Below are 25,340 nucleotides of genomic sequence, written 5' to 3'. Positions count from 1 at the left end.
TAAGTTGCTTCTACTTGTTTCCCCTTTAAGACATATTAAATATACTTGATATTACACATGTATAAAACTTTGAAAGGCATTTACTTCACTTGGAAATAAGGCTGGACAAATTTTATCTAGTAGTCTTTTTAACTTAACAAAAGTAAAATGAAGTTTTTCCTGATTCATAACTGAGTACTCTGACCCTTTAGGACCATTGTGTTGCCTCTGTATGGCACTCATAAGAAAATGAGATAAATTCTTATATTTGGTATGTTAAAGCCAGCATCAGTCCCTATTTTATTCAACCCAGTAATCTAGTTTGGTTTGCCTTCAATATCTAGATAGTAAGCGCCACAAAAAGACCACCAGTCACGTATGCTATCAGCAAGAGTGTTTAATTTGAGAATAAGAATACCTGCATACAAAATAGCCACACCGAGAGATGCGCGCAGGCTACTTTTAAACTGGATTAGGGGAATTACTGGGAGGGAAGGTTAGTCTGGGGGCTGATTGGTGGGTTTAAACACAAAGTTTATAGGTTGCAATAGGATTGGTTGGTGGCTCAGTGGTTAGGGACTTTCCAGCAGCAGGGTGGGAGAAGCTATTTTTAGCTATCTCAAGCTTCCATAAAGCTGCGGAGCACTTACTGCTTGGTTATACCAGAGTTGTGGTCTTTCCAAGAACTGCTTGTTCAATTCCAGTAAACCGAAACAGGCCTGGTCCCTGGCAGGCCTGGAGTCTGTCATGGCATTGGTTTGGTTCCTTGGCTCTTTCAACAGAGCTAATGGTGAACAAGTGTTTATCTTTCAGCTTCCTGACGGCGAGTCCACCTGTGTAAAAGCCAAAGTTACATTTTAAGTTATAAATGGTATGCCTAAGAGATCCACGAAACAAAAGTGCCTCAGTTCTGCAAGCCCCCTTGCCCAAGGACAGATGGTTCCTGAAATGCTGGAGGTTGTTGTTTGTGTTTTCACTCCCCTAAACAAGTTTGTTGGACCCACCTGCAACCTATGTGCTTGATCACAGGTGGGTGGGATGTTTGGGAGCAGGAAATGCATCGGGATATATACTTGCGGATGATTGGATGTAGGCAGGAGGCATGCAGGCAAGAAGTAGATTGGGATGTATGCTTGCTCCTGATTGGACCTCATAGGAAACATGGGGAATTGTGGGTTACAGGGTTTCTCTGTGTAACAATCCTGGCTGTCCTAGAACTCACTTTGTAGACCAGGCTGACCTCGAACTCAAAGAAATCTGCCTGCCTCTGCCTCCCAAGTGCTGATATTAAAGATGTGCACCGCCAGGGCTTAGCTTGTGGGTTTTGCCTTTTTAAAACCCTGCAAAACATTTCTGGGGGTCATTTCCTGGGAACCTTGGTATGGACCTGGCTAGAACCCATCTACCTGGCTGGTATTTAAGTTTGCTTCAAATTTGACTTTAAGATGTGAAATTTTTATTCTCATCTGGTGGGATCTGCTTCACCCTTCTGTCCCCATGCTTTCCCCACAGTGATGGGCTGAACCCTTAAACCATGAGCCAAAAGAACCCCTTAAGTGGCTTTTGTTAGGTATTTCAAAGCCAGACAAAAAAGGTCTACAGAAAACACTGAGAAGTGTGGCCTTTGATATAATAAACTTCATCATCTGGTTCATAGACCTTCAGAACTGGTTTGCAGGGGTTAACAGTAGAGTTTGCTTCCTGCTGAACAAACACTAGATACAGCGCATACATGGGTAGGACTTAAGGAGCCAATCTACTGGGAATTCAAAAAGTCAGAATGTCAAGACGAGAATAATGAAGTCCCAACTCAGGAGACTTCAGATGGAGTGGAGATTCTTAGGAAACAAATCCCCCTTTGGTACTTTCTGCTTGGGGCCTGAAAATATAAGTGAAGCTGAATTCTAAAGTAATGAAAACTTTGGCAGAGAAAACCTTAAGACATCGGAACAGCAACTGTGGCAGGTTATTGCTGCTCTGAGCTCTATAGCCAGAGCAGAATAGTAAACAAAACTCAGTTTAGTGAGGAATGAGTTTAAAGCTTCCAACAGGGCAAGTGTGAAGAAATCAACTGCAGTTGTTGCGTTTTGCACTATCAAATTGCACCCTTGGTGCTGCTATTAATAGTAAATTGTGCCCTGAGGGCATGGCCCCACCTATCAAGGACTCCAACCAGTGAACGTGCAAGTTAATTTGAGAGGTAACAGCCTAAACAGAGAATGACATTAAAGGGCTTCTCTATGAAAAAACAAACAAAAAAACCAGGTTCAGACACCAAGGTAAGAAGAGGCCACCAGAGACATAGCAGAAAGAAGCCAGACTACTTCTAGAGCAAACAGCAACACCCATACAATTTTTCCAAACATGCCAAATGCAAGTGTTAGGAAGTCATGGAGGCTTGCAGCACAATTGCGGAAAGCTTCTAAGCTTCTAAGGCCTGGCAATGTGTGGCACTATTAGATTTCTTTCAAGAAGACCTTGAAAGGGCCATTGAAGACCATTGCTTGCAGTTGTAAAAATGAAGTCTTTCTGGTAATAGAAACCTCAAGATGTTGGAGATGTCAAGTACAAGAGACACCTGGTGAGGAAAGCTACAACTTGGAAGTCGAGTTAGACCATGAGACAGGCTACAAGTGCTACCGTGATGAAACTCAAGGGATGGGGATACCCAAGGCTGCTGGAGCCCACATGATGATATTCAAATCCTCAGATGCTGAACAAAGAGCTTCAAGATTGGGCAGGTGTTCTGCTGGGATCCAGTTTTACTCTGACCCAATCTTTCCTTACTATACCCCATTCGTCCCTTTTAAAACACGGATGTTCTCTGCCTTGTATGCTGGAAATCTCTAACTTGGTTTTTGATTATATACTTGTTGCAGAATATTTGTTTAACTATGTAAAGATGTGTTGCTCTTTTACCTTGCCTGGCTATGGTCTAAGAAAAAGCTGAACGGCCAATGCAAGGGAAGAGGCACAGGTGAGATTTCCAGGCATAGAGTAAGTAGGAGGAGGAATTTAGGATCAAGAGGAAAGAAAAGGAGGTGACAGGGAGATGGCAGGGGGCAAACAGATACGGAAGAGGCAAGAAAGTATGACGTACGGAATGAAAGAAGGGTAAAAGGCCCCACGGCAAAATGTAGATCAGTAGAAACAGGTTACATCGAGTTAAAAGCTAGTGAGACAAGCCTAAGCTAAGGCCGAGCATTCATAATTAAAATAAGTCTCTGTGTCTTTCTTTGAGAGCTGCATAGCAGCCCAAAGAAAATTCCAACTACACAAAGTAGTTCGTAGTTTTGCCTTGAGTCTTGGAAGAGGTGGTCAGCTTTGGATTTTGAACAGCACTGAAACTGGTAAGACGATGGAAATTTCTAAAACCTGGGCTGAGTGCATTGCATCCTGTATTGTAAGCCATGAGCCTATGGAAATGTGTAAATCTCCTCTGAGATTGAAACATTCCATCCCTTAGAAAGTTCCTTAGGCAGGAAAGTGAACAACTTAAAAGATTGTTTCAGGAAATTCCTAAAACTGACAGGTTCAAGCTTACACCCAGATTTCAAAACTCACCAATCCCTGGGCTTGCCCAAACTCAGGACTTGAAATCCCACCAATCCCCAACCTGGAAATCTCTACCTTAGAGAGCTCTACCCCAAGAAATGCCATAGAAGCCAGTCTCCTGCTTCGGTCCCTGCTCTTCTCACTTGAACAGAGGCAGTCACCCTTCTGTCGTCCCCCAAAAACCTCTTCCATGAAGTTTGTTGTACAAGGTGACTTTGTGGTATTTCTTGGCTCCTGACTGCCAGAATACCTTCCCCTTCAGAGCTGCAATGCTTCCATTTGGGGAAACCTTCCCCTCAAATGGGTTTCCTACATGGGGTAAATAGGCATGTGTTGTGTGTCCTCAAGATGAGTTTTATCACACAACAGAGGATGAGGGATGGAATGTTAGGGTTAAAAGTAGTGTATTTGTCAAGTTACAAGGAGTATACAGTGATGGTTAATTTTCCTTGTCAATCTAACTGGGTTTGGAACCATCTAGAGACAAGCTTCTGGACATACCTGTGAGGACATTTACAAAGAGATTCAAAGATTCAAAGACTTACCCTCCATGTAGGTAACACCATTCCATGGTCTGGGTTTGACTAAAAATAAAAAGAGAGAAAAGGAAAAAGCAAGTGTTGCCCAAACATTCGTTTCTCTTCATCCTGACTTGCAGACCCAAGGTGATCAGTTGCCTCATGCCCCTGCTGCATGGTTCCCACCGTGATGACTGTTGTATCCTCAAATCACAAGCCAAAATGAATGCTGCTTTCTCTATATTGTTTAGTAAGGTGTGTAATCACCGCAGTGAGGAAATAGCTAATACATCCACTCATCTGCTAACTGCTTTTTTAGGCATCTTACTTTCTCCTTTCCTTCTCAACTGTATCAGGTAAAGATGAGAAGCCTAAAAATTTAAGCAGTTCAGATTTTTTTTCCCTCTCAAAACACTTTTTCAAACAGATGACTCAACACCTGTAGTAAGAGTCTTCCAACACTAATTTGGATTTTGGTTTCATTCCTTTTTTAAAATTTGGAGTTATTTGTTCATTTTGCCTAGAATTTGATCATTTAAACCTACACATAATGGTTCTCTAGTAAAATGTTGAGATTTAGAACTAAATATTTTTTTACTAAAAATAAAAACTGAAATTTTTTTTACATGGCAATTTTGGCATGTTTTTGAATAATTGATAGCAACAGCCAGGTATGGTGGGAAACACCTATATTCCCTGCTACTTGGAGGCTGAGCAGTAAGAATACTTGAGCCCCAAAATTTTGAGTCCAATTTGGACAACATAGTGAGTCTTCTCAAAAGGAAAAAAAAACAATAGTTGCAAGATCTTTAGCAACAGGAAATGTTATGGAATATTAGTTTAAAATGTGTTACATCAGTTTATGCTGCAAAAAAATTGTCTAACAATGCAAAGATGGCTGGGCAGTGGTGGTGCACATCTTTAATCCCAGCACGCAGGAGGCAGAGGCAGGCGGATCTCTGTGAGTTCGAGGCCAGCCTGATCTAGAGTGAAGTCAAAGCACAAAGAAACCCTATCTTGAAAAAATAAAACAACAACAACAACAAAATGATCCAAAGATGTGTTGTATTATTTATGTTTTATTTGTTTAAATCTGTAAAGTGTGTTATTTGCCTGCCTAAAACACTTGCTTGGTCTAATAAAGAGCTAAATGGCCAATAGCTAGGCTAGAGAGGGATAGGCAGGGCTGCCAGGCAAAGAGAATCGAGGTGAGAAGCAGGCGACACCAGCCACCCGGCCACACAACTAGCCATGGAATAAGAAAAGAAGAAAGATATATAGAATAGGAAAGTAAACAGCCCAGAGGCAAAACATAGAAGAGAAACAGAATAATTTAAGTTAGAAAATCTGGCTAGACACTAGCCAAGCTAAGGTTCATAAATAAGTACGGGTTTCTGTGTATTTATTTGGGAGCTGGATGGTGGGCCCCCGAGGAGAAACATAAAAACAAAAAACTACAGAGTAATTTTTTTAAGTTTCCAAACTTAAAGACTGTTTTTTTAGGAGATCAATTATAGTGACTGGTATCTTATTTTAGTCTCTACTTAAAGATTTTTAAACAATGACTTTTCATGCATAATATCACAACAAAAAAAAGATATGACCATTTAATTGTTTTATTTATTTGAGATGGTCTCAATATGTCGTCCATGCTGACCTTGAACGTATGATCCTCCCACTTCAGCCTCCCCAGGGCTGGGATTACAGGTGTGCTCCCCACAGCTGACCACACTGAACATCTTCCGGGAATGAGTTCTTTAGTCAATTTCCTAAAACTTAGAATCACTATTATTTTTGCCTCATTCTACATTAACATTGTGGTGGTTTGAATGAGAATGGCCCCCAGAGGCTAATGTGTTTGAATACTTGATTCCCATTTGATGGAACTTTAGGAAGGGTTAGACCGGGCTGCCTTGTTGGAGGAGGCATGTCAGAAGCCGATCAGCTTTCCCGGTGTCCCTCTGCTTCCTGCTTGTGATGTAAGCTCTCAGCCACTGCTCCAGCCCCCACCCCATCCCCTGTGTTTGCTCTGCCATCATAGACTCCAGTTCCCTGCAACCACAAGCCCAGTTAAACTAAACTCTCTCTCTCATAAATCACCTTGGTCATGGAGTTTTGTCACAGCAGTAGAAAAGTAACTAAGACAGAGATATAAGTTGCCTTTTGTGGTTTGAATGAGAAAAATCCTCCATAGAATCCGGTATTTGAACACTTGGTCTTTGGTTGGTGACACTGTTTGGGGCGGATTGGGTGATGCAGCCTTGCTGGAGAAAGCATATCACAAGGATATTTTAGTTATGTTTTGATAAATAATGCTTCCCTGAAGATCAAAGGATAAAACTAAGCCACTAGAGGCCAGGCAGTGGTGTCACACACCTTTAATCCCAGGATTTGGGAGCCAGAGGCAGATGGACCTCTGTGAGTTCAAGGCTACCCTGAGGTACACAAGATGAATATAGAAACAGATCCAGCTGGTGGCGGCTCACACCTTGAATCTCAGTACTAGGGAGTCACATGCCTTTAATTCCAGCACTAAAGGGAAATATAAAATGGGAGGAGATAGAGGCTCAGGGCTCAGTCTGCAGTCACCCAGCCTTGGTAGAGATTAAGACTTTTCTAGGGGCTATTTTGCTTTTCTGAACTTCAGCTTGAACCCTGATATTTGTCTCTGGGTTTTTATCAATTGTGCGACACAGAGGCTCAGCTTTGATAGTATATAGGCAGTGGTTCTTAACCTGTGGGTCATATTAAAGGGTCACAGCATTAGGAAGGTTGAGAACCACTGGTTTAGAGCCTCACCCTACCCAGTTCGCTCTCTGCCTCATACTTGTAGCGGAGGATGTGATCTCCAGCTGCCTTGGCTGCCTGCTGCTATACCATGATGCTATACCTCCGTACCATGATGGCTTCTTATTCCTCCAGCACTGCAAGCCAAAGGAAATATCCCTTCTATAAAACTGCTTTTGTGTGATGAAAATCACAGCAAAAGAAAGGAACTAATAACACTTTCCCAAATTTCAACTAGGTTTGCAACTTGCCCTTATTAAAAAGTAAACCCAGCCCTCCAGTTTCATTCTGTCTCCAAATATGGGAAAATAAATATTAAAATATTAATATTTTAATACTAATGTTAATTGTCTAAGCAAAGAGAAGTTTTATCAATAAGAGGGAAGTCTTTACAATGAAAAGATAATTTATTTGAAACATACATCCAATCAAATTTATTGCATACTGCATACATTATATGAGGATTCAATAACAGAATGGGTGGGGGGAGATCAAACACATCCTGAATGGCTTCAACAAAAGGACGTTATTCTTCTCACAGTCCTGGAAGCCAGAAGTCCAACATCAGGCTGTTGGGAGATCTGGTTTCTTCTACACTCTTCTTGGCTTGCAGATGGCTGCCTTCTTGCCATCGCTCTACCTGGCTTTCCCGTGTTCTTGCATCTTTGCTATCTCTTTCCCTATAGGGCACCAAGATCCTATGGGATTAGGGCTAGCCCTATGATTCCTATTGTATTAGGGCTAGCCCTATGATTCCTATTGTATTAGGGCTAGCCCTGTGATTCCTATTGTATTAGGGCTAGCCCTATGATTCATTCCTATTTTATTAGGGCTAGCCTTCTGACACAGTTTAATCTTAATCATCTCTTTAAGTGTTCTGTTTCCAAATACAGCCACGGTGGGAGTGTGGATGTTAGGGAAATGGGAGGAGGTGGAAATTTTTAATAATAATAAAAACATAGGACTTGGGAGAAATTCAGTCCATGGTATCACCATTTTCTAAGTTCTCTAGAACAGACTGCGCCACCTGGGACTCACAGGAGACATGAACTCAATAACAGGAAACTTTGTAGGAAAGCACAGAAATATTCAAATAGTAACATGAGCTATTCAGGAAGAGAGGGAAAGGAGGCTGCATTGCCTAATGACTTGCTTTTTCTTACCATTTCCACCCCGATTTCTTTAGTGCTCCTATTAAAAACCCTGCCACTTCCAGGGGTTAGAGGTACCTGTGGCGTACGTCTCCCAGCTGCAGGTTAAGTCACATTAGTTAGTGCGAGAGTCCATCCCCATCTGCAGGGCATCTGGTGAAAACTTAGGTGTGGCAGCTCCACTGTGATCCCATTTGGCTTTGAAGAAGCCCAGGTCAGCGGCTGCCCATGGCCCATGAGTTCTACCTGTAATTGGAAACACAGACGATGTGAGGACATTCCCAAAGATGTCACCGCGACATTCCTAAGGGGTGACTGAACTTCTAAAAAAGTACTAGACCGAGGTCCACTTTTACCTTTAGTATTCACGTGTCATTGTGCACCTTACTCCTGTTCCCATGTTACCCTCAGGAGGTAAAATTGGGAAAGGAGAATAGAGTGCCAGAGTGGGGGAAATGCTTGAAGAGAGGATGAGGGAAGAAATAACTGGGAACAATTTGCCCAGTTCAGGCCTGCCCAGTTCTCACACACACTTTGAAATAAAAACTTCCTTCTGGCCGGGCCCTACTGTCAGAGTTCCCAATGACCTCCAATGGCCGGTAACATATGAATTCAACCAAAGATACAGTCTTGGTCTTGTTCATACAAAGTGAATTCACAGAAGCAGTTCTGTACAAAATCAAGGGTTATCTGAACCCTTTATCACATGGAACAATACAAAATAAAAGTGCTAAATTTTAACTGTATTAATTAATGCCATTCAAGGCAAAGATAAAAAGGGTAGCTGCTGCCATATCCAGGTTCAGAGGCTGTGCTTTAGCACTGGATTTAAAAACTATCTTTCCAAAGGTCAACCTCCAGTGTTGGAAAGAAAATCTAGAGAGGTGACACGAGGAAAGTCATATGACTCCGTCTAAAGAGATTATCAGCTTCATGAAGGCCCCAAGATACATCACAGTGCACTCCATTGGGTCAGAGGACAGCTTTAAATGATAGAAGAATCCTAACATCTTACTTTGATTCAGATGTGTTCTTGGTGTGGTGTCTGGGGGGAGCACTCAAAGTTCTATGAAAAATTCATTGTCAATGCCTGGCATGAACTTGAACACCACAGAGTAACTATGAAAAACAATGCCTATTTTACATCATTCGTCAGGGAGGTGTTGTGGTTTGTAAGTTCGGTTTTCTTAGATTTTCAAAAGATTGTGGCTAAACAGTTGCCATTGTTGCACTGTCTAAGATAATTTTAAAGTAAAATAGGATAAAATTAGGTACAAGAGGACCACATGAAAGTTATGTTCTCCTCTGCATGTTTTAGTCAGCAATTTAAAAGAATCGCAAAGATAAAATTCTTTCTTACCTCTGTTTCCCCCAGACTACCTACAGGTTGTCCAAGAAACAGCTTTCCTGAGATGGGCCACTTAAGAAAAATAGCGTAGACTATTTTTTTCTCGGGTTTAGTTGTGTACCTGGTTAGAAAAAGACAAGCAAACAAACAGCATAGTTAATAAGTTTTACCCCATGTTTCTCCTTCTTTATGGATTATGTCTGGAATTCTTTTATAGATATTTAACAATGTGATCAATAGTAATATAAAAATACTTACTTTACCCCCGTGGTATAAATGTGCCTCCCTTTTCCAGGCCTCCAATATTAAAGGAAGTTGACTTTTACTCTGTTTTGTAGCAGGGTCTTTTATTTATTTATTTACTTGTGGTTTTTCGAGACAAGGTTACTCTGGGTAGTCCTAGCTGTCCTGGAATTCCTTCTGTAGACCAAACTAGCTTTGAATTTAGAGATCCACCTACCTCTGCCTCCCAAGTGCTGGGATTAAAGGCATGCATCACCACCGCCCAGAGTACAGGGTCTTAATTTGTAGCTAAGATCATCCTTGACTCTAGCCTCGCCTCTTCAGTGTTGGCATTACAAGCATGCTGCCACACTTAGCTAAATGGAAGTTCTGGGGAGGTGCTTCATGAGTTACTATCCCTATCCAAACTGCTCACAAGGAGGTGAAAACGGAGCATAGAAAGAAGCTTACTGGAGCTGCATGACTTGACTCCCACTGACTCAAAGATGCAGGGATATGTAGTGTGCTCTCTATTAAGGATGCTACAGAAAGCCAAACACTATTCTTGTTTTTTTGTGCCTTAGGCTAGAGTGGAAAAGGCAGTCAATCATATAAATAACAAAGTGTAAGTTTTGAATCACAGCATAAAAGAATAGAAAACATAACAATTGTAATAAAGGGTGTCTTACTTAGGGTTTCTATTGCTGTGAAGAGACACCATGACCACAGCAACTCTTATAAAGGAAACTATTTTAGTTGGGGCTGGACTATAGGTTCAGAGGTTTAGTTCTTTATCATCTTGGCTGCACATGGTGGAATGAAAGCAGATATGGTGCTGGAGAAGGAGCTGAGAATTCTACATCTTGATCCACAGACAGCAGAACCAACTGTGGTACTAGGCTTAGCTTGAGCATAGCAGACCTCAAAGCCCACTCCCACAGTCACACACTTCCTCCAACAAGGCCACGCCTTCTAATAGTATACTTCCTATGGGGCCATTTTCTTTCAAACCACAACAAAGGGAATTTTTTTTAATATTGGGACATCAGATGGCTTCTTTACCATGAAAAAAACCACATTTAACCTGAGAGTCACATCCTAAATGAGAACAATAGAAACGATAAGAGGAATTCACTCTAGTCATGGGTTCACCGAATTTCTCAACAAAGTATTTATAGAAATCTTTAAACAGTCCTCAGTGTTGTACGGCCAGAGATACAGCGCTGAACACAGTTCCTGACTCCATGTGCCAGCATTCCAGTGAAATAAACAAGAAGGACCACATGAACGTACATAAAGCACTAACTAAACATGAGGACATAGGCATGGGAGTACATGGCTTTAATTCCTGTCTAGGTAAGGGTTTCTAATGCTGTGTCAAAACACCACAACCCCCAAAAAATTAAGTTGGGGAAAAAAGAGTTTATTTGGCTTATACTTCCACGTTGCTATGTATCACCAAAGAAAGTCAGGACAGGAACTCAAACAGGGCAGGACCCTGGAAGCAGGGGCTGATGCAGAGGCCATGGAGGATGATGCTTACTGGCTTGCTCATCTTGCTTTTTTTGTAGAACCGAGAACCACCAGCCCAGGGATGGTACCACCCACCATGGACTGGGCCCTCCGCCATTGATCACTCTCATATGTAAGGCATATGAGAAGATGCCTTACATCTGATCTCATGGAGGCATTTCCTCAGCTGAGGCTCCTTCCTCTCCAAGGACTCCGGCTTTTTTCAAGTTGACACCCAAAATCAGTCAGTACAATCCCCGCACTCGGGCAGATCTCTGCCAGTTCCAGGCTAGACAGGACTACATGCAGAAAGACAAGGCCTACCAGTGTTAGAAAGGGGGCCTCAGGTGCAGCATTAGCAGAATAGGCAGGGACAATCCCTCTGAGCAGGCAGCCATGAAATCCAAAGAACACGAAGCTCCACGCAAGCATGTGGGAAAGCCTTCCAGGCTGAGACATAAGCACAAAAGCTACAGAGTGTGCTTGGTTTGCAGATAGAGCAGCAAGAGTCAGGCAGGGGCGGGGGAGCCAGAAAAAGCAGACAGAGTAAGGGCCAGATTGCATAAGGCCAAGGAGACTTCTGTAAACCCTTACTTCTCCCTTGAGACTGGAAGCCTTGGAAGAATTTGGGTATGGAAATACTCTAAGCCAGGCATGACATCAGCCTGTGTTACATCATGAAATGCTGACTAAATAAATAAATCATAAATTCATAGGTTTTCTCTGATTGCTCTCTGGAGACTGCATTAAAAGGACCAGGGTGAAGGGCTAGGAGAGAGTTCAGCTGGGATAAGTGCTTGCCTCACAAGTGTGAGGACTTGAGTTTCAACCCCCAGATCCCACATTAAAATCGGAACGCAGTGGTACATCTCTAACGTCAACGATGGCAAGATGAAGACTTGGAAACTCGTGGGTCAGCTGGCCAGGTCTCTGTGGTGAAGTTCCAGCCCCGTAAGAAAGAGAAGCTGGCTCAAGCAAAAGGTGGGAAGAGTCTGAGGACTGAGACCGAAGATTGTCCTCTGTTGGAATCGCATGGAATCATGCATGCTGGGCATTTGTGTACATCATACCCACAAGTACAGGCACATGTCTTGAACCCCACCCCCAACCAAAGGAGTAAGGATAGAAAATGAAGGATAGGACTGAAAGAGGATCAGTCGAGAAGGCACTGAAATAATCCACGGGTGAGGCAGTGGAGAGCCACGTCAGAACCACCACAGAGAGACGGAGACGTGGCCAGTATCTATACGCACTTCAGAAGTAAAAACAAGAGACCTGATGATGAATTGGCGGTTGTGGCTGTCAAGTGAAAATGGCCCCCATCGGCTCACAGAGCACTATTAGGAAGTGTGACCCAAATGGAGTAGGTATGGCTTTATTGGAAGAACTAACACAAAAGTCAGTACCAGGGCCTGGGGTGTTGCTGTGATAGCCTGGACCATGCTTTTGTTTGGAGGAATGCGGACTTTGAGACTGAGTTAGAAAAGCAGTTGACCCTTGAAGTGGGGCTCAATGGGTCATACTAGTGAGGAGCTTGAGAGACAGTGGTGCTCAGGGTGGTTTGAACTGTCGGACCAAGCTTAAGGTGTTTCGAATGAGCATTTTAGTATGTGGCCTAGAGACTGTTCTTGTGATATTTTGTGAAGAGCGTGGCTGCTGTCGGCCCTGTCACCCCACCCCCCAAAATCTGCCTGAGGATAAACTTAAGAGTTATGGATTAACAGTTTTGGCAGAAGAGATTTCAAAATAGCCTAGCATTTTGAAATGTGATTATTTGACTGTGTCATGTGATTATTCGTGGCCACGCTTATGAAGATCTATATTGAAAAGGAGCAAGCTGAGCAAGGAAAAATACAAAAACGTACTGTTTGTGAAGAGGGGCCCCAGTAACTTAATGCAGCTAAATCCTGTGTTCAAGGAGATAAAAAGACTCAAGAAAAGCCTGATGCTAGACGGGATGAAGGGAGTGGCGACCTAAGGACAAGACCCCCACACACACACAGCTAAGCTTCCAATTTGTAAAAAAGAATTAAAGAAAACTTAGGGCCCTATATATTGGTACAAGCCTTTAATCTCAGCTCTAGGGAGGCAGATTTCAGAATTCAAGACCAGTATGGTCTACAGAGCAAGTTCCAGGGCAGCCAAGCTTAAGTAGTGAAGGAAATCCTCTCCAACATCTTGAGGTCTCCAAGGCAATCTAGACTTCACCTTCATAGCTCCGCACAATGGCCTCTCTTTAGACCATGCAGTGATGCCCCTGCCACATGCCTGGCCTCAGCAGCTTTCATCAGTCACAGAGGGAGATTCCATAACCCCTTTCTTTTATCCTCGACTCCAAAGCCAGAACCACACGCCAAAGTTCTGCTGGGACTGGAACATGGCCCCTTGTTCAAGTACAATTTCACCTGCTTTCTGTCTCCACATCTAAGGAAAGCAGCTGAGGACACACATGTGGGCAGGGAGTCCCCACATGGGGATTCAGAGAGGCCACTGTGTGCAGCGGTGAATGTGTGTCCTAGATTGCTTTGGATGGCACTTTGACATCAGACAGGAGATGTAGAGTCTGCAGTTTTCCCTGGTCGTTTTTGGTCTGGTTTCAGTCCAGGATTTCCTCACTTGCGTTTGAACAGTAATGTATAGCCTATGCTATTATTTGTTGGAAGTAGTCAAAGCTTCTTGACTTTGAATTCATAGAAAGACTTTGAATTACAGTTAAGAGAGATGGCCATGAGTCTCAGAAGAGACTTTGGACTTTCAAACAGAGTCGAGACTGGGATAGAGTATGGATGGGGACTTTTGAAGCTGGACTGAATGTAGCTCTGCCTTATGATGTGTGTGGCTACAAGCCTACGAGCGTCAGAGAATGGAATGTGGTCGTTTGAATGAAAATAGTCCCTGTATGATCATAGGGAGTGGCACTATTCAAGAGGTGTGGCCTACTTGGAGGAAACATGTCACTGGTGGTTGGCTTTGAGGTGTCAAATATTTAAGCCAGGCCCAGTGTCTCTCTCTTCCTGCTAACCTGGATGTAAAACTCTCAGCTACGTCTCCAGCATTATGTTTGCCTGCACACCATCGTGTCCCACCATGACAATAATGGACTAAACTTCTGAACCTGTAGGCCAGCCCCAGTTAAATGTTTTCCTTTAGAAGAGTTGCCGAGGTCATGGAGTTTCTTCACAGCCGTAGAAACCCCAACTAAGACAGCTGCGGCTATAGAAGAAAGGTGGAGAACTGTCACCAAATGTCAGTTGGGGAACTAAGATAAAGAAACTTGGAAGCCCAAGGACACTTCAAGATTTACTGATTGGGAAGGTCAGGTAGAGGAGACTAACAAGGAACAGCCAACGAGTCTGAATCTCTGAGACAAATCCTGCTGGTAATTTCAGAAACGGAGCACCAGCCACTGGGCCCGCAAGGAAGAGAGAGCACCGTAGTCTTGACAAAAGCGATCTGAGAAAGAGCGGGATGGAAGTCCGAACTGAGCAAGCTCAACAGGAAAAGAACAAAGCTCCAGCTAGAAACAACCACTAAAAACTGTTCTGTAAGCTATTTTATTGTGAATGGAAGGAGAGAACAGGAAGGCAGCTGGAGACTAAGGTGAACTTTTAAAGATAAAACAAATAACGTGTCTGTATGTGGGCAGGAAAGGAACTAAGGAAGGGGGGCCTGAAAATGAGGCGTGGAAATACAAATTGTGCTATGGCCTTGCCTGGAGGATCTGGGATGTGAGGGAGAAAACCAGGGCTGGGTTTGAAGCCAAATGTGAGCTAATTTGACATTGTACGTATGTGACCGATGGTCCAGGGGCCGCCTCAGAAGGGACAGCCTGAGGGAGCCAGAGGCAGGCTTCTGTCATAGGAGTATAAGAGAGGGAAGGAGGGCTCAGGAGTTAGGATACAGATGATGAATTAACTGAGCAGCAGGCCACGCTATACCCCGCAAACAATTCCTCAATCTCTCCTACCCTAGCTCCTGTCTCCATGATTCTGATTACTCTAAGTAGCTCATTAATAATATTTGCCTCTTTGTGACTTGGTCTTTTCAGTTGACACAAACTCCTGAAAATTCATCTGCGTTTCAGCATTTCTTTCCTTTCCAAAGCTGAATAACAGACAAATACCGCAGCGTGTGTGCACACTTAGCTTGACCACGAGTGGCCCCCATTGCTCTTACTTGTCAGTTTCTGGAAATACAGTTTTTCTGGTGCCATTCTTTTGCATATCTACTCAGAGGTGGAACTGCAGGGTAGTGGAGTAATCCCATCTCTAACGTTTTGAGGGGCTGACATATTGTCCACAAACTAGCTGTGGTTTTGTGTTCTCACAACACTGTAGTGTACAGGAATTCCAGTCTCTTCAAGATCATCAGCTGTACCTTAAAAAATAGTAGCCCCGAGCACAGAAGGGCTTCCAAGAACCAGCAGTGGGGACATCCTCTCCAAACCCCTTACTCACCAGAAAGTGATGGGGGAGGCATGTGGGCTCTCATGGCTCTGCCTTGCCATCAGAGGGCTTGAGTATCCCAGGCTGGGCCACCCTTTTCACTTGCACTAAATGCACTAACATACCTTCAGCCTCCAACCTGCCACAGTATAAGCCCAACAAGCAACAGATTATCTATGCTCCAGGAAAAGTTAAGCAAGCCCGCAGGCTGTTCTGGTCCCACCTTCCCGGCTCCCACCCCAAGCCAACGTGCCACCTGTAGAGAGACTTTCATAAAAAGAGTTGGGATTTCAGACTGGACTATTTCAGTTAGTTTCAGGCAATTTCCAAAGGTGGTGAGCCTTGTCATGCCCTCCCTCTTTGGAAAAGCCTGCAACAGTGCAGGGTGATGCCCCGGGCTGTTTGTTAGGCACAGGGGATTTCAATAAGGGGGAGGGTGAAACAGGGCCTTCCCTGGTGAGTTGTCATGCGGTTGGTGGTGACTCTTGTTTGGAATTATTATTTTTATTATTATTATTATTTACAATTTAAATAGAAGCGTCAAAAAAAAAATAGAAGTGTCTATCTGGAAAAAATAAAACAAAAACATAGTAGCTATTCTAAGTCTGGTGGCGGTGGTGCATGCCTTTCATCACAGCACTTGAGAGGCAGAAGCAGAGAGTTCGAGGACAGCCTGGTTTACAGCGTGAGTTCCAGGACAGCCATGGTTACAGAGAGAAACAAGCCCTGTCTCAAATGGTAGAAGAATAAGAAGTACCAACTGCCCCTGCAGGGACACTAGCTGTGGTGGTCAGATTTGTACGCTGGTGGATGAGCATCAGAAATGATACTTAACGTCACATCAAGTCCGTCAGGTGAAATGTAAACGAAACTACAGCCGGAAGTCATCTCCCATTCTTTAGAAAAGCTCTTCTTTTGTTTGTTTTTTGAGATAGGGCTTTGGCTATCTTTGCCCTTGGTTATACCTTGCTTGCTTGCTAATTTCATGGAATTTAGTATCTGAAAACTAGAGACTTACTAGTAATTAAACATTAGTCTGTTATACATCAACCACTCGGCGTTCTTTTCTTATCTAAACGTCTTCCAATTTTGTAAGCATTAATTTGGCTAAACATTGCCCACTATTAGGGGATATCTAGATATGATTTAAGCATAATTTAATAAACATTATGTTTAATGACACTCTAATTCTTATCCCTTCTCTTTGTATTTGAGTCTTGGTGGAACATGTGTGGTACAGGTAGCAGCCACTCAGTCTCTCTTTTTATCCCGCTGTCTCTCTGTGTGTGTATAGCTCAGGTATTAAGCACTTTCCTATATCCAAACAGCGCTTGCCAATCAGGAAAACTTACCACACATCTGGAGTGGCAGTGTCATTCTGAGCTCTCCAAGGGTGTGTTTCATAAATAGCCTCCCCGTTGACTTTGAGCCACATTCCCATCTGCCGTAATCGCTCCTCAAAAATTACAGGGATGATGCCATCTAGTGTAGGACCGATATTCATCAAAAGATTTCCTCCACACGCGACTGTTTGCACAAGTTGCTAAAAGAAAAATAAATGAAAAACAAGTTTGAAATAGAAAAAATAACTCATGTCCCATGTGTCAATCCATATGTATGTATGTATATATTTATGATGTGTGAATACATATGTGTGTGTATATACACATATATATTAAATCACTTCATAGAAACAAACACAGAGAATAATGCCCCGAGTCTGTGACACCACACTATCCCAATCATAAGAAAAAAAAAAAATCCTTGTCACATCTCATCGTTAAGAACATTCCAGAGTCATAGCCCCCACAACATATTTTACTGTACCTTCACCAATTCTTCAATTGTAAGATAATCACCGATTCCAGCTTCCCGCCTGTAGCCCCAGGAGAACTGATCTATTGTCATGCAGTTCTCCCATTTATGTGGCAAAAGATGTCCAGGATTATAACGGTCGCTGCAGGTATAGTAGCCACCATGCTGGCAGATGGAACCCGCTCCCCAGCGATCATTGGTGACTACCGTGTTCCGAACTGGGCTGAAATGAAAAGCAGAGTTTCTCTTCAAGAAAAAAACACTCTTGAAACAAAGGAAATGTCACGCCAAATTGATCTTCTCCACATCCACTCCCAGCAAATGACCATGAGAAGTCAGAAAGCCTGTGTCCGAGGCCAACCACAGCTGTGGTGACTGGAGCCCTGACTCTCACATTCCAGCTTCCAGGCCTAAAGCAAATTCCTCTGAAGAATGAATTCCTTCACTGTTGTTACAGTGCAGATAACTGGCACAGAACCCAGAATCCAGTGAGGAGGGTGCACAGGAGAGCACTGTATAGACACTGTATAGAGCGCTGTATAGCACCCGAGGTTCCCATTCTCGTGCTGTAAATGGTAGACTAAGCTGAATCTATACTCCAGACCAGGTTTCTCCCCCAAGACTAAACAGCCTTATGTGTCCTAGCCTTTCTCTTACACTTTGTGCCTACTACTGGAAAATCTCTGAAAAACTGAGTGTCAACATCATGTGAAATATAATCCCCAAATTTCTTATGTGTGGTGGATCAAGTAGAAAAAGTAGGCAGGGTTCCATTCACGGGGCAGTTTGACTCCTCGAACTGAAGGGGATGGTCTCAATCGTTCCTCCATGGTGAGTTTTTAGAAGTGATTACAAAGCCAGTTTGGTTGTATTTGACGCCTGACTTCTTTAATTCCGACTGCTAAAACTGACCAAGCTAATAAGCATTGTTTATAATGATTTCTTCCACCCATACCACAAATGTGCACAAAACCACAGAAATGTAAATGCTTAAATATCCTTCAGGGGTGTCTGAGGCAAGTCCATGTGCATAAAAGTGTACAGACCTTTCATTGTACAGCCAGGCTAAGAAGCCAGTACTGTTCCAGTAGCGATCTGGTGCACCCCCATCTCCATCTGCCCACAGAACGTCGGGCTGGTACTTAGTCACTAACTCATAGAGCTCAGGCAACGTCTTAGACATGGGAAACTGCTGCTTCTCGAAAACACTGGCCTTATCCTCCAGGAAGAGTGGGTGGAACCATTCAAACAGGGAATAGTACAGTCCAAAGCGCAAGGCAGTGTTGTTCCTGACGGCCACCTCAAGTTCCTTGACGATGTCCCTCTTTGGCCCCTCATCAACGGCATTCCAGTTCCAGGAATACTTTGAACCCCACAAGGTAAAGCCTGGAAAATGACAGCAGGAAACCCCTAGATGCATTAGCACCTTGACCTTAATAAATTTCATCCCATGAAACAATTCAAATGGAACACACAATTCACGGCTTCTCCAAACAACCGTCCCGTGGCAGACTTTGCAGTCTGTCTGGGTCTCATCTAAACAAACAGATGAGAACATAAACAATGTGGGATTGGCGTTTTCATAGCAATTTTCAGGGTGCATTGTAAAAGCTTTACACTCTGTCTCCAGTTACAGAATCTGAGGTTCTTGGGGAACAGCATGGTGTCATGGTGTCTGCAGTGGTTTCGGCTACACAGTCCTGCAACTGTTAGCACGCATCTAATGCAATATATATAATCAATTGTAGTGGATGGTCTCTAAGAGGAGGACACTGCCCACATGATCACACTGAACAATCATTTTCACTGTTTAGAAGGAAGACCCAAGATGTATCTTCTGTGGGATTTGCGTGTATCTTCTGAATCGATGGGGAAGCTCTGTTGCTTGGATGGATGTCATTACAGCGTGAATCTCAGAATACTAGGGAGGACAGGAAGCAAACCTCTGGTGTTTGATAATTAATTTAAATGGAGAGTGAGAAGATATGCTATTTCTAGCAGTTCTGGACTTCTTACCTCCCTCAGCTTACTCTAAAGCCATAAACGGGGTTAAAGTGCTTCCAAATGACTATTCTAACAACTAAAAGGGTATGAAAATAACACACAGTGTTACAGTCTGAAATAATTCACATTTCAACAGGAATTGTCATCTAGATTGATCACCATTCTATATAAAATATTAGAAGAGATATCTAAACTGGGATGCTGAAGAAATGGTATAAAATCCTCAGAAATTTTAGCTCATGCCTTAAGAACTTTGTTTCTGTCTCGCTCAAATCTTAAAGCATCTTGAAGGACGGACTTCCTTTGCAAGACACCTTTGCCATTCACTTCATTATTCTGTCAGGACAAGCCTGAGAAATGACTCGCTCTGTAAATCCAGTCCCCGAACTGTTTGCACTTTCTCTAAGGATGTCTGTGGGAAGCTTGAAGTCAATGTTTAAGGTCTGCCTAAACAATGTCAGCATGGGTCCTTGAACCCGAACACATAGTGTCTGCATCCCATTCTCATAGTCTAAAGCAGTGGCCCTCAAGCTGTGAGTCATGGCCCCTTTGGGGAATAGAACGAGCCTTTTATGGGAGTTGCCTAAGACCATTAAAAAAACACAGATATTTACATTACGATTCATGGCAGTAGCAAAATTACAGTTATGAAGTAGTTACAAAAATAATTTTATGGCTGGGGTTGCCACAACACGAGGAACAGTGTTAAACGGTCACAGCATTGGGAAGGTTGAGAACCACTAGTCTAAAGGTATTTGGGCTTTCTTTTTTTTGTTTTTTGAGAGAGGGTTTCTCTCTGAAACTAACTCTTGTAGACCAGGCTGGCCTCGAACTCACAAAGATCCGCCTGCCTCTGCCTCCCTAGTGCTGGGATTAAAGGAGTGCACCACCACCGCCTGGCGGTATTTGGGCTTTCTTTTCAATTAACTCACTTTGTGTCAGAAAGTTTGGAAAATCCCCTAAACAGCGAGAAAATGACATATTCCCATCAGGAGAAACATTTAGAGAAAGAAACTGTGCAGGTACCAGACTGTGGCTGAAGAGGAAAATATTGAAAATAAATAACTGCAGACTTTGGGTTCATCACACTGCCTCCTTCCCACCCCTGCAGAACATAATAAGGCTGCTTTTCAAGATAAAGAAGACTGTGCAACATAAGCTCCCTTGTGCATTAACAAGGAGTGTGGGACATTAGCCAGTGCTTCTCTGGTCTTCAGGACACTGAGTGGTTATAATAGAACTGATTCACAACTCCTGTGTTGCCTTTTATTCTTTTGGTATTTCTGGGCACTATTATAAACCTAACTCTTTCCCCTCTAGGTCTCTCTATCTTTTTTTCACTACCAGCAAACCCACCATTTGTGTATCTAAATGTGGGCCCAAAGTACAGCCAACTGTGTGTGAAGTCAAGACTAAGGCAGCATAAGCCCCAGGACGGTTTTACAGAATGCATTGAAGAAGAGAAAGGGAACCCAGCGGCGGCGGTGGTGCACACCTTTAATCCCAGGACTTGGGAGGCAGAAGCAGGCGGATCTCTGAGTTCCAGGCCAGCCTGGTCTACAGGAGTTCCAGGCCAGCCAGGGCTACACAGAGAAACCCTGTCTCAAAACAAAACAAAGCAAAACAAAAGAACAAAGAGTGTGACTTTAGTTGTAAACTTGACTGCTGCACTCATTCTCTTCAAAGAGCTTTAAATAAATCTTTATTTAAATGGTTTATTTATTTAAATGGTTAAATGGGCACAAAAAAACCTGTGCTCATCTTTCCTCCATTCTATGGTACTAGCTGTCTGGATTCCTGTTTCCAACTGAAGTGAGATAGATGATCCTTAACTGTAAGCAACACTCAGCATCTACCCATGATTATTGAGAAGCCTGGTTTCATAGGATTTCTTTACTTTAATGTCTCTGCCCAAAAGAATGGCCTTACATTCCCAAACCATGGTCAGCAGATGTTGTATGTGCTCTGCTTACCTTCGTGATGTTTGGAAGTTAAGACAACATATTTGGCACCAGAGGCCTGGAGAATATCTGCCCAGCGGTTGGCGTTGAAATACTTGGCTGTGAACTGTACTCCAAAATCTTCATATCTGAAACCAGGAGGGTAATTATTGTTCATAAAATCCACAAACTTGGGTCTCTTTTCCTTTTGCCAATACCACCTGTGAGAGGGAAAGAAAGAGCACACAGATAAATGCTTGAAGAAATTACCTGGGCTCACCCCGCGGCAGCAGCGTCTCCCCCACCCCCCAACGCAGAGATTATTGTCAGGTTCTCTGTCATCTCTTTCCCAGTGTGACTTTGCATTGAGGGCAGCTTATGCAAACCAATACTCTTGTCTCGTTCTCCATCTCGTCCCTCGTGAAGTCCTCTGGTTGTCCAGCCACTGATTCTCCTAATCCGTCGCTTAAGTCATTTGACATAACCTTTCCCTTCACACTCATAGCTCACTATGGAAGATAAGCGGCTAAGATTTCAAGGCAAGAAAACAGGCCTAAAGCATAACATGCGTCTACCATATTCATTAACCGAAAACATTTTGGGGAGATGGGGAAAGCAGTTCCATAGGCTGAGCAAACCCACAATCAGCACTGCCTCCCCAGAGTGGGACAGAAGCTTTGTGTGGCTGAGACTACATCAAAGGACTTTGCAGACTGCAGCAGCATGTCCCATGCCTGGCCCAAAGTCATACACAAACTTCATGAGCATCCATCAGAGCGGCCCATGCTGGCTAGTGGATCAGACAGATTCTAGGACTTCCTTCTTTGTTGTTGTTGTTTTTGTTTTTTGAGGCAAGGTTTCTCTGTGTAGTCCTGACTGTCCTGGAATTAGTTCTGTAGACCAGGCTGGCCTCAAACTCCAGAGATCTGCCTGCTTCTGCCCCCCAAGTACTGGGACTAAAGTCATGAGCCACCTAGCGATTCTGAGAACTTTTTTCTTTATTCTTTATTCTTTTTTTTTTTTTTTTTTTTTGGTATTTTTCAAGACAGGGTTTCTCTGTAGCTTTGGTGCCTGTCCTGGAACTAGCTCTTGTAGACCAGGCTGGCCTCGAACTCAGAGATCCACCTGCCTCTGTCTCCCGAGTGCTGGGATTAAAGGCGTGTGCCACCACCACCCGGCGTTTCTGGGAATTTCTAATGTAGAGAGAAACTGGTTAAAAGAGTTAAGGAGGTTATGCCCATTTACCATCATGTGACTTCGAAGATAAGGTGACGTAATGCACTTCTATTACCCCTTTATTTGCTTTGTGGTTTTAATGCTTTAGCATGCAAAGATCTTAATTTCATACCTGATCCATGAAGCACTTGTTTAAATGATTGTATCTTATTTTTAATTACACTGTCGTGAGTCTCCCAGTGTGGGTGCTAAGCACCAAACTCTGGTCCTCTACAAGAGCAGTATGTGACTTTAACCGCTGAGCAATCTCTCCAGCCTCTTTGAATCTTTTTTTTTTTTTTTTTTTTTTTTTTTTTAATTCTGAGACTGGCGCTATCCTATGCGCACAGGCATAGGGTACTCTACAGCCAGGCCCACCTACAGTGTGCCTAGGAACTCAGGGGAAGCACATATATTCCATGTCAATACAGGCGAGATACCCAGTCAAGAAACTATGTATTCAACATCTGGAAGTGCAAACCAACCCACGACCAAAACAGTGACAAGCAGGCAGCACTCAACGCCAGGCAGGCTGGCTACTGACTGCCATTGCCTGGGTGGACACAGAGCACAGGGTGTGTGTTGGGCAGGGGTATGCACTTACCAGAACCATTCACTACCGAAGCTGGGCACGGAGAACACTCCCCAGTGGATGAAGATGCCGAACTTGGCCTGGTCGAACCAGGAGGGCAGAGGGCGGCTGTCCAGAGACTTCCACGTGGGGTCGTAGCGCGGGGGACTGGTGGCCCTGCATTGTGACAGGAGCGGTAGCAGCTGCAGGAGCAGCAGCACGAGTGCCAGGCGCATGCGCATCAGCATGGGGGGACCTCTGGGACCGTGTCACCAGGACAGCCCCTGACTTTCTTTGCCACCTTCGGAGGCTGGCGTTGCACTCCCTGGTCTTCCGTCTTCTGCCAAATGTGCTCCGCCCCTGTCACCTGACCAAGACCAGAATGGTCAGATGACTGACTGTTGTGGGGCCCCGGGGAGTTGGGCGTGTCTGGGTCTGTTGATTTCAGATTGCCTAAGGACCCCGAGAAGGTTGCCTTACTCAGGTGCACAACTAAGGAAGTCCGTTACTAGCCAGCCACGGCATTTTACCGGCTCTGGAGCTGTTTCCCAGCCAGACCTGATCTGCTTAGCCAAGACTCCGGGTGTGTCTTCTGTGAGACAAAAAAAAAAAAAAAAAAAAAAAAAAAAACCGAGGGTGATCTTTGATCCGTGCCTCTGACCTCCCTCCCTCGGGAGGGAGGGGAAAGAATCTTACAGAAACCGCTCCAGAGGTCAGCGCGACCGCCCGGTCCTGACGTCTGCAAGTGTCAGAGCTGTGTGCCCCACTGTGGGCTTGGAGCCTGAAACAGGAACCCCGTGGGCAGCCCCTCTTGGCTCAGAACTTTTGAAACAACCCCTAGGGCTGTCAGTCTCTGAATCGGCCTCTGCCTGGCTTGAATTTGCAGATGAAATCCCAAATTTTAGATTCAGTCCGTCTGGATTGGGGTCCAGGAACTGGCATTTCTACTCGGACTCTTGATAGTTCTGATTTTGCTGGTTGGTGGAACAAACTTTTCTGAGAAACTGCGTTTGGAAACACCTGAGTAGAAAGACTCTTTTAAGAAATTTACATACAAGGAGAGGCCAGGGACCTGTTTGGTTGGCTGAGGACTTGCCTAGCATGCAGGAAGCCCTGGGTTCCATCCCCTGCACCTAGTGAAACTGGAGTGGTAGTAACCATGGCAGTATGGAAGGAGAGACGGGAGGATCAGGGTTCAAGGTCGTCTTTGACCACATTGAGAGCTACCTGAGACCCCCCCCCTCTCAAAAATGAGGGAGGGAGGAAGAAAGGAAAGAAGGGAGGGATGGGAAAATAAGGAGGGAAGAAGGATAAATGTCCTACGTAGTTGGTGCATGTGGGGCCTGAAAAGGGGGGGAGTGGGGGAGAAAGAGATAGAACCTGCATGCAGGTGAAGAAAGGAGCCAGACACTTAGAATAATCTCCAAAGCACATCTTCAGGAAATCATAGCCCTGAGCTTTTTAAATGCCTCAGACTTAAAGCCAGAATCTCCACTGCTGCTTTGGCAAAATCCCTATCCTGCTCAGCCCATTTCCAATGTCACCTCTTCCAGGATGCTTTCCGTCACCCTCTCATAACATCCTGTTCCCCCTTGTGTGCCCCCAGGACACCTTATCTTCACCACTAACACAGGCATTCACTGGTGATTTTGGAGCTGGGTGGCAAGAGCTCACATTCCTCCAGGCAGTGAGCATCTTAAGGTCATCCATGGTGACTTGTGTCACACCCTGGTGCCGTGCCTTTAGGAGCTGCAGAGACTGGCATTGTGCAACATTTCGAATGTGTTTTCTGGAGTTCCTCGGTGGACTGGAGTTCTCCTTACTAAGCAAACAGAGAAGGAAGTGACACCAAGTAGCTGTTGCTTGTGGTTCCCTCTTCTGCACAGCTGGGAGCAACTGATGCCCCTGTCTCCACAAGCCTAGGACACTGCTCCCCTCCATGCAAGGCTGGTGGCTCACCAGGACCCCAGCTCCACCAGAAGAGACCTAACAAAACCAATGCACAGAAAGAAAAGTTTACTTTGACTGAACAGGAAGTGTCTGTTAAGGCAGTAAAGGCCTGGTGTGGACGGAATAAGGCAGTTGGTGGCACCACATCCAAAGCCTGCAAGGGGACAGCAATGAGCGCTGATGCTCAACTCACTTTCTCCCTTTTCTTGCTCAACCTGCTTTCTTTTAAAACCCAGAACCACCAGCCCAGGGATGGCCCCACCCACAATGGACTAGGCCCTCCACCATCAATTACTAATTAAGAAAGTGTTTTACAGGCTTGCCTATA

The 25,340-nt window shown here is 44.1% G+C and overlaps 1 protein-coding gene across 4 annotated transcripts; it reads right to left on the bottom strand.

Moving 5' to 3' along the window:
• Positions 1-358: 358 nt before the first annotated feature.
• On the bottom strand, positions 359-23,601 carry Fuca2 (alpha-L-fucosidase 2). 4 transcript variants are annotated; one of them, XR_005286578.2, is made up of 9 exons: positions 23,096-23,600; positions 21,310-21,497; positions 18,379-18,718; positions 17,345-17,555; positions 16,870-17,060; positions 9,351-9,459; positions 8,069-8,236; positions 4,080-4,118; positions 359-812 (listed from the first exon to the last, which is right to left on the bottom strand). XR_005286578.2 is itself a non-coding variant. In XM_038339972.2 (8 exons), exons 1-7 carry the CDS (start codon positions 23,308-23,310, stop codon positions 8,096-8,098), a joined length of 1,395 nt encoding a protein of 464 aa, XP_038195900.1. In that variant the 5' UTR covers positions 23,311-23,601; the 3' UTR covers positions 359-812; positions 8,069-8,095. The 4 variants fall into 4 exon arrangements, 3 of the variants coding, with proteins under 3 accessions (XP_038195900.1, XP_038195901.1, XP_038195899.1); XM_038339972.2 differs by lacking the exon at positions 4,080-4,118 and having other exon boundaries at positions 23,096-23,601; XM_038339973.1 differs by lacking the exons at positions 359-812; positions 4,080-4,118 and adding an exon at positions 7,228-7,519 and having other exon boundaries at positions 23,096-23,601.
• Between the last annotated feature and the right edge of the window lie 1,739 nt (positions 23,602-25,340).

Source organism: Arvicola amphibius, chromosome 8 (assembly GCF_903992535.2).
Source record: "Arvicola amphibius chromosome 8, mArvAmp1.2, whole genome shotgun sequence".
NCBI classification, from domain to species: domain Eukaryota; kingdom Metazoa; phylum Chordata; class Mammalia; order Rodentia; family Cricetidae; genus Arvicola; species Arvicola amphibius.
The sequence above is the reverse complement of the archived record's forward strand: the minus strand, read 5'-3'. Positions and strand labels throughout refer to the sequence as shown.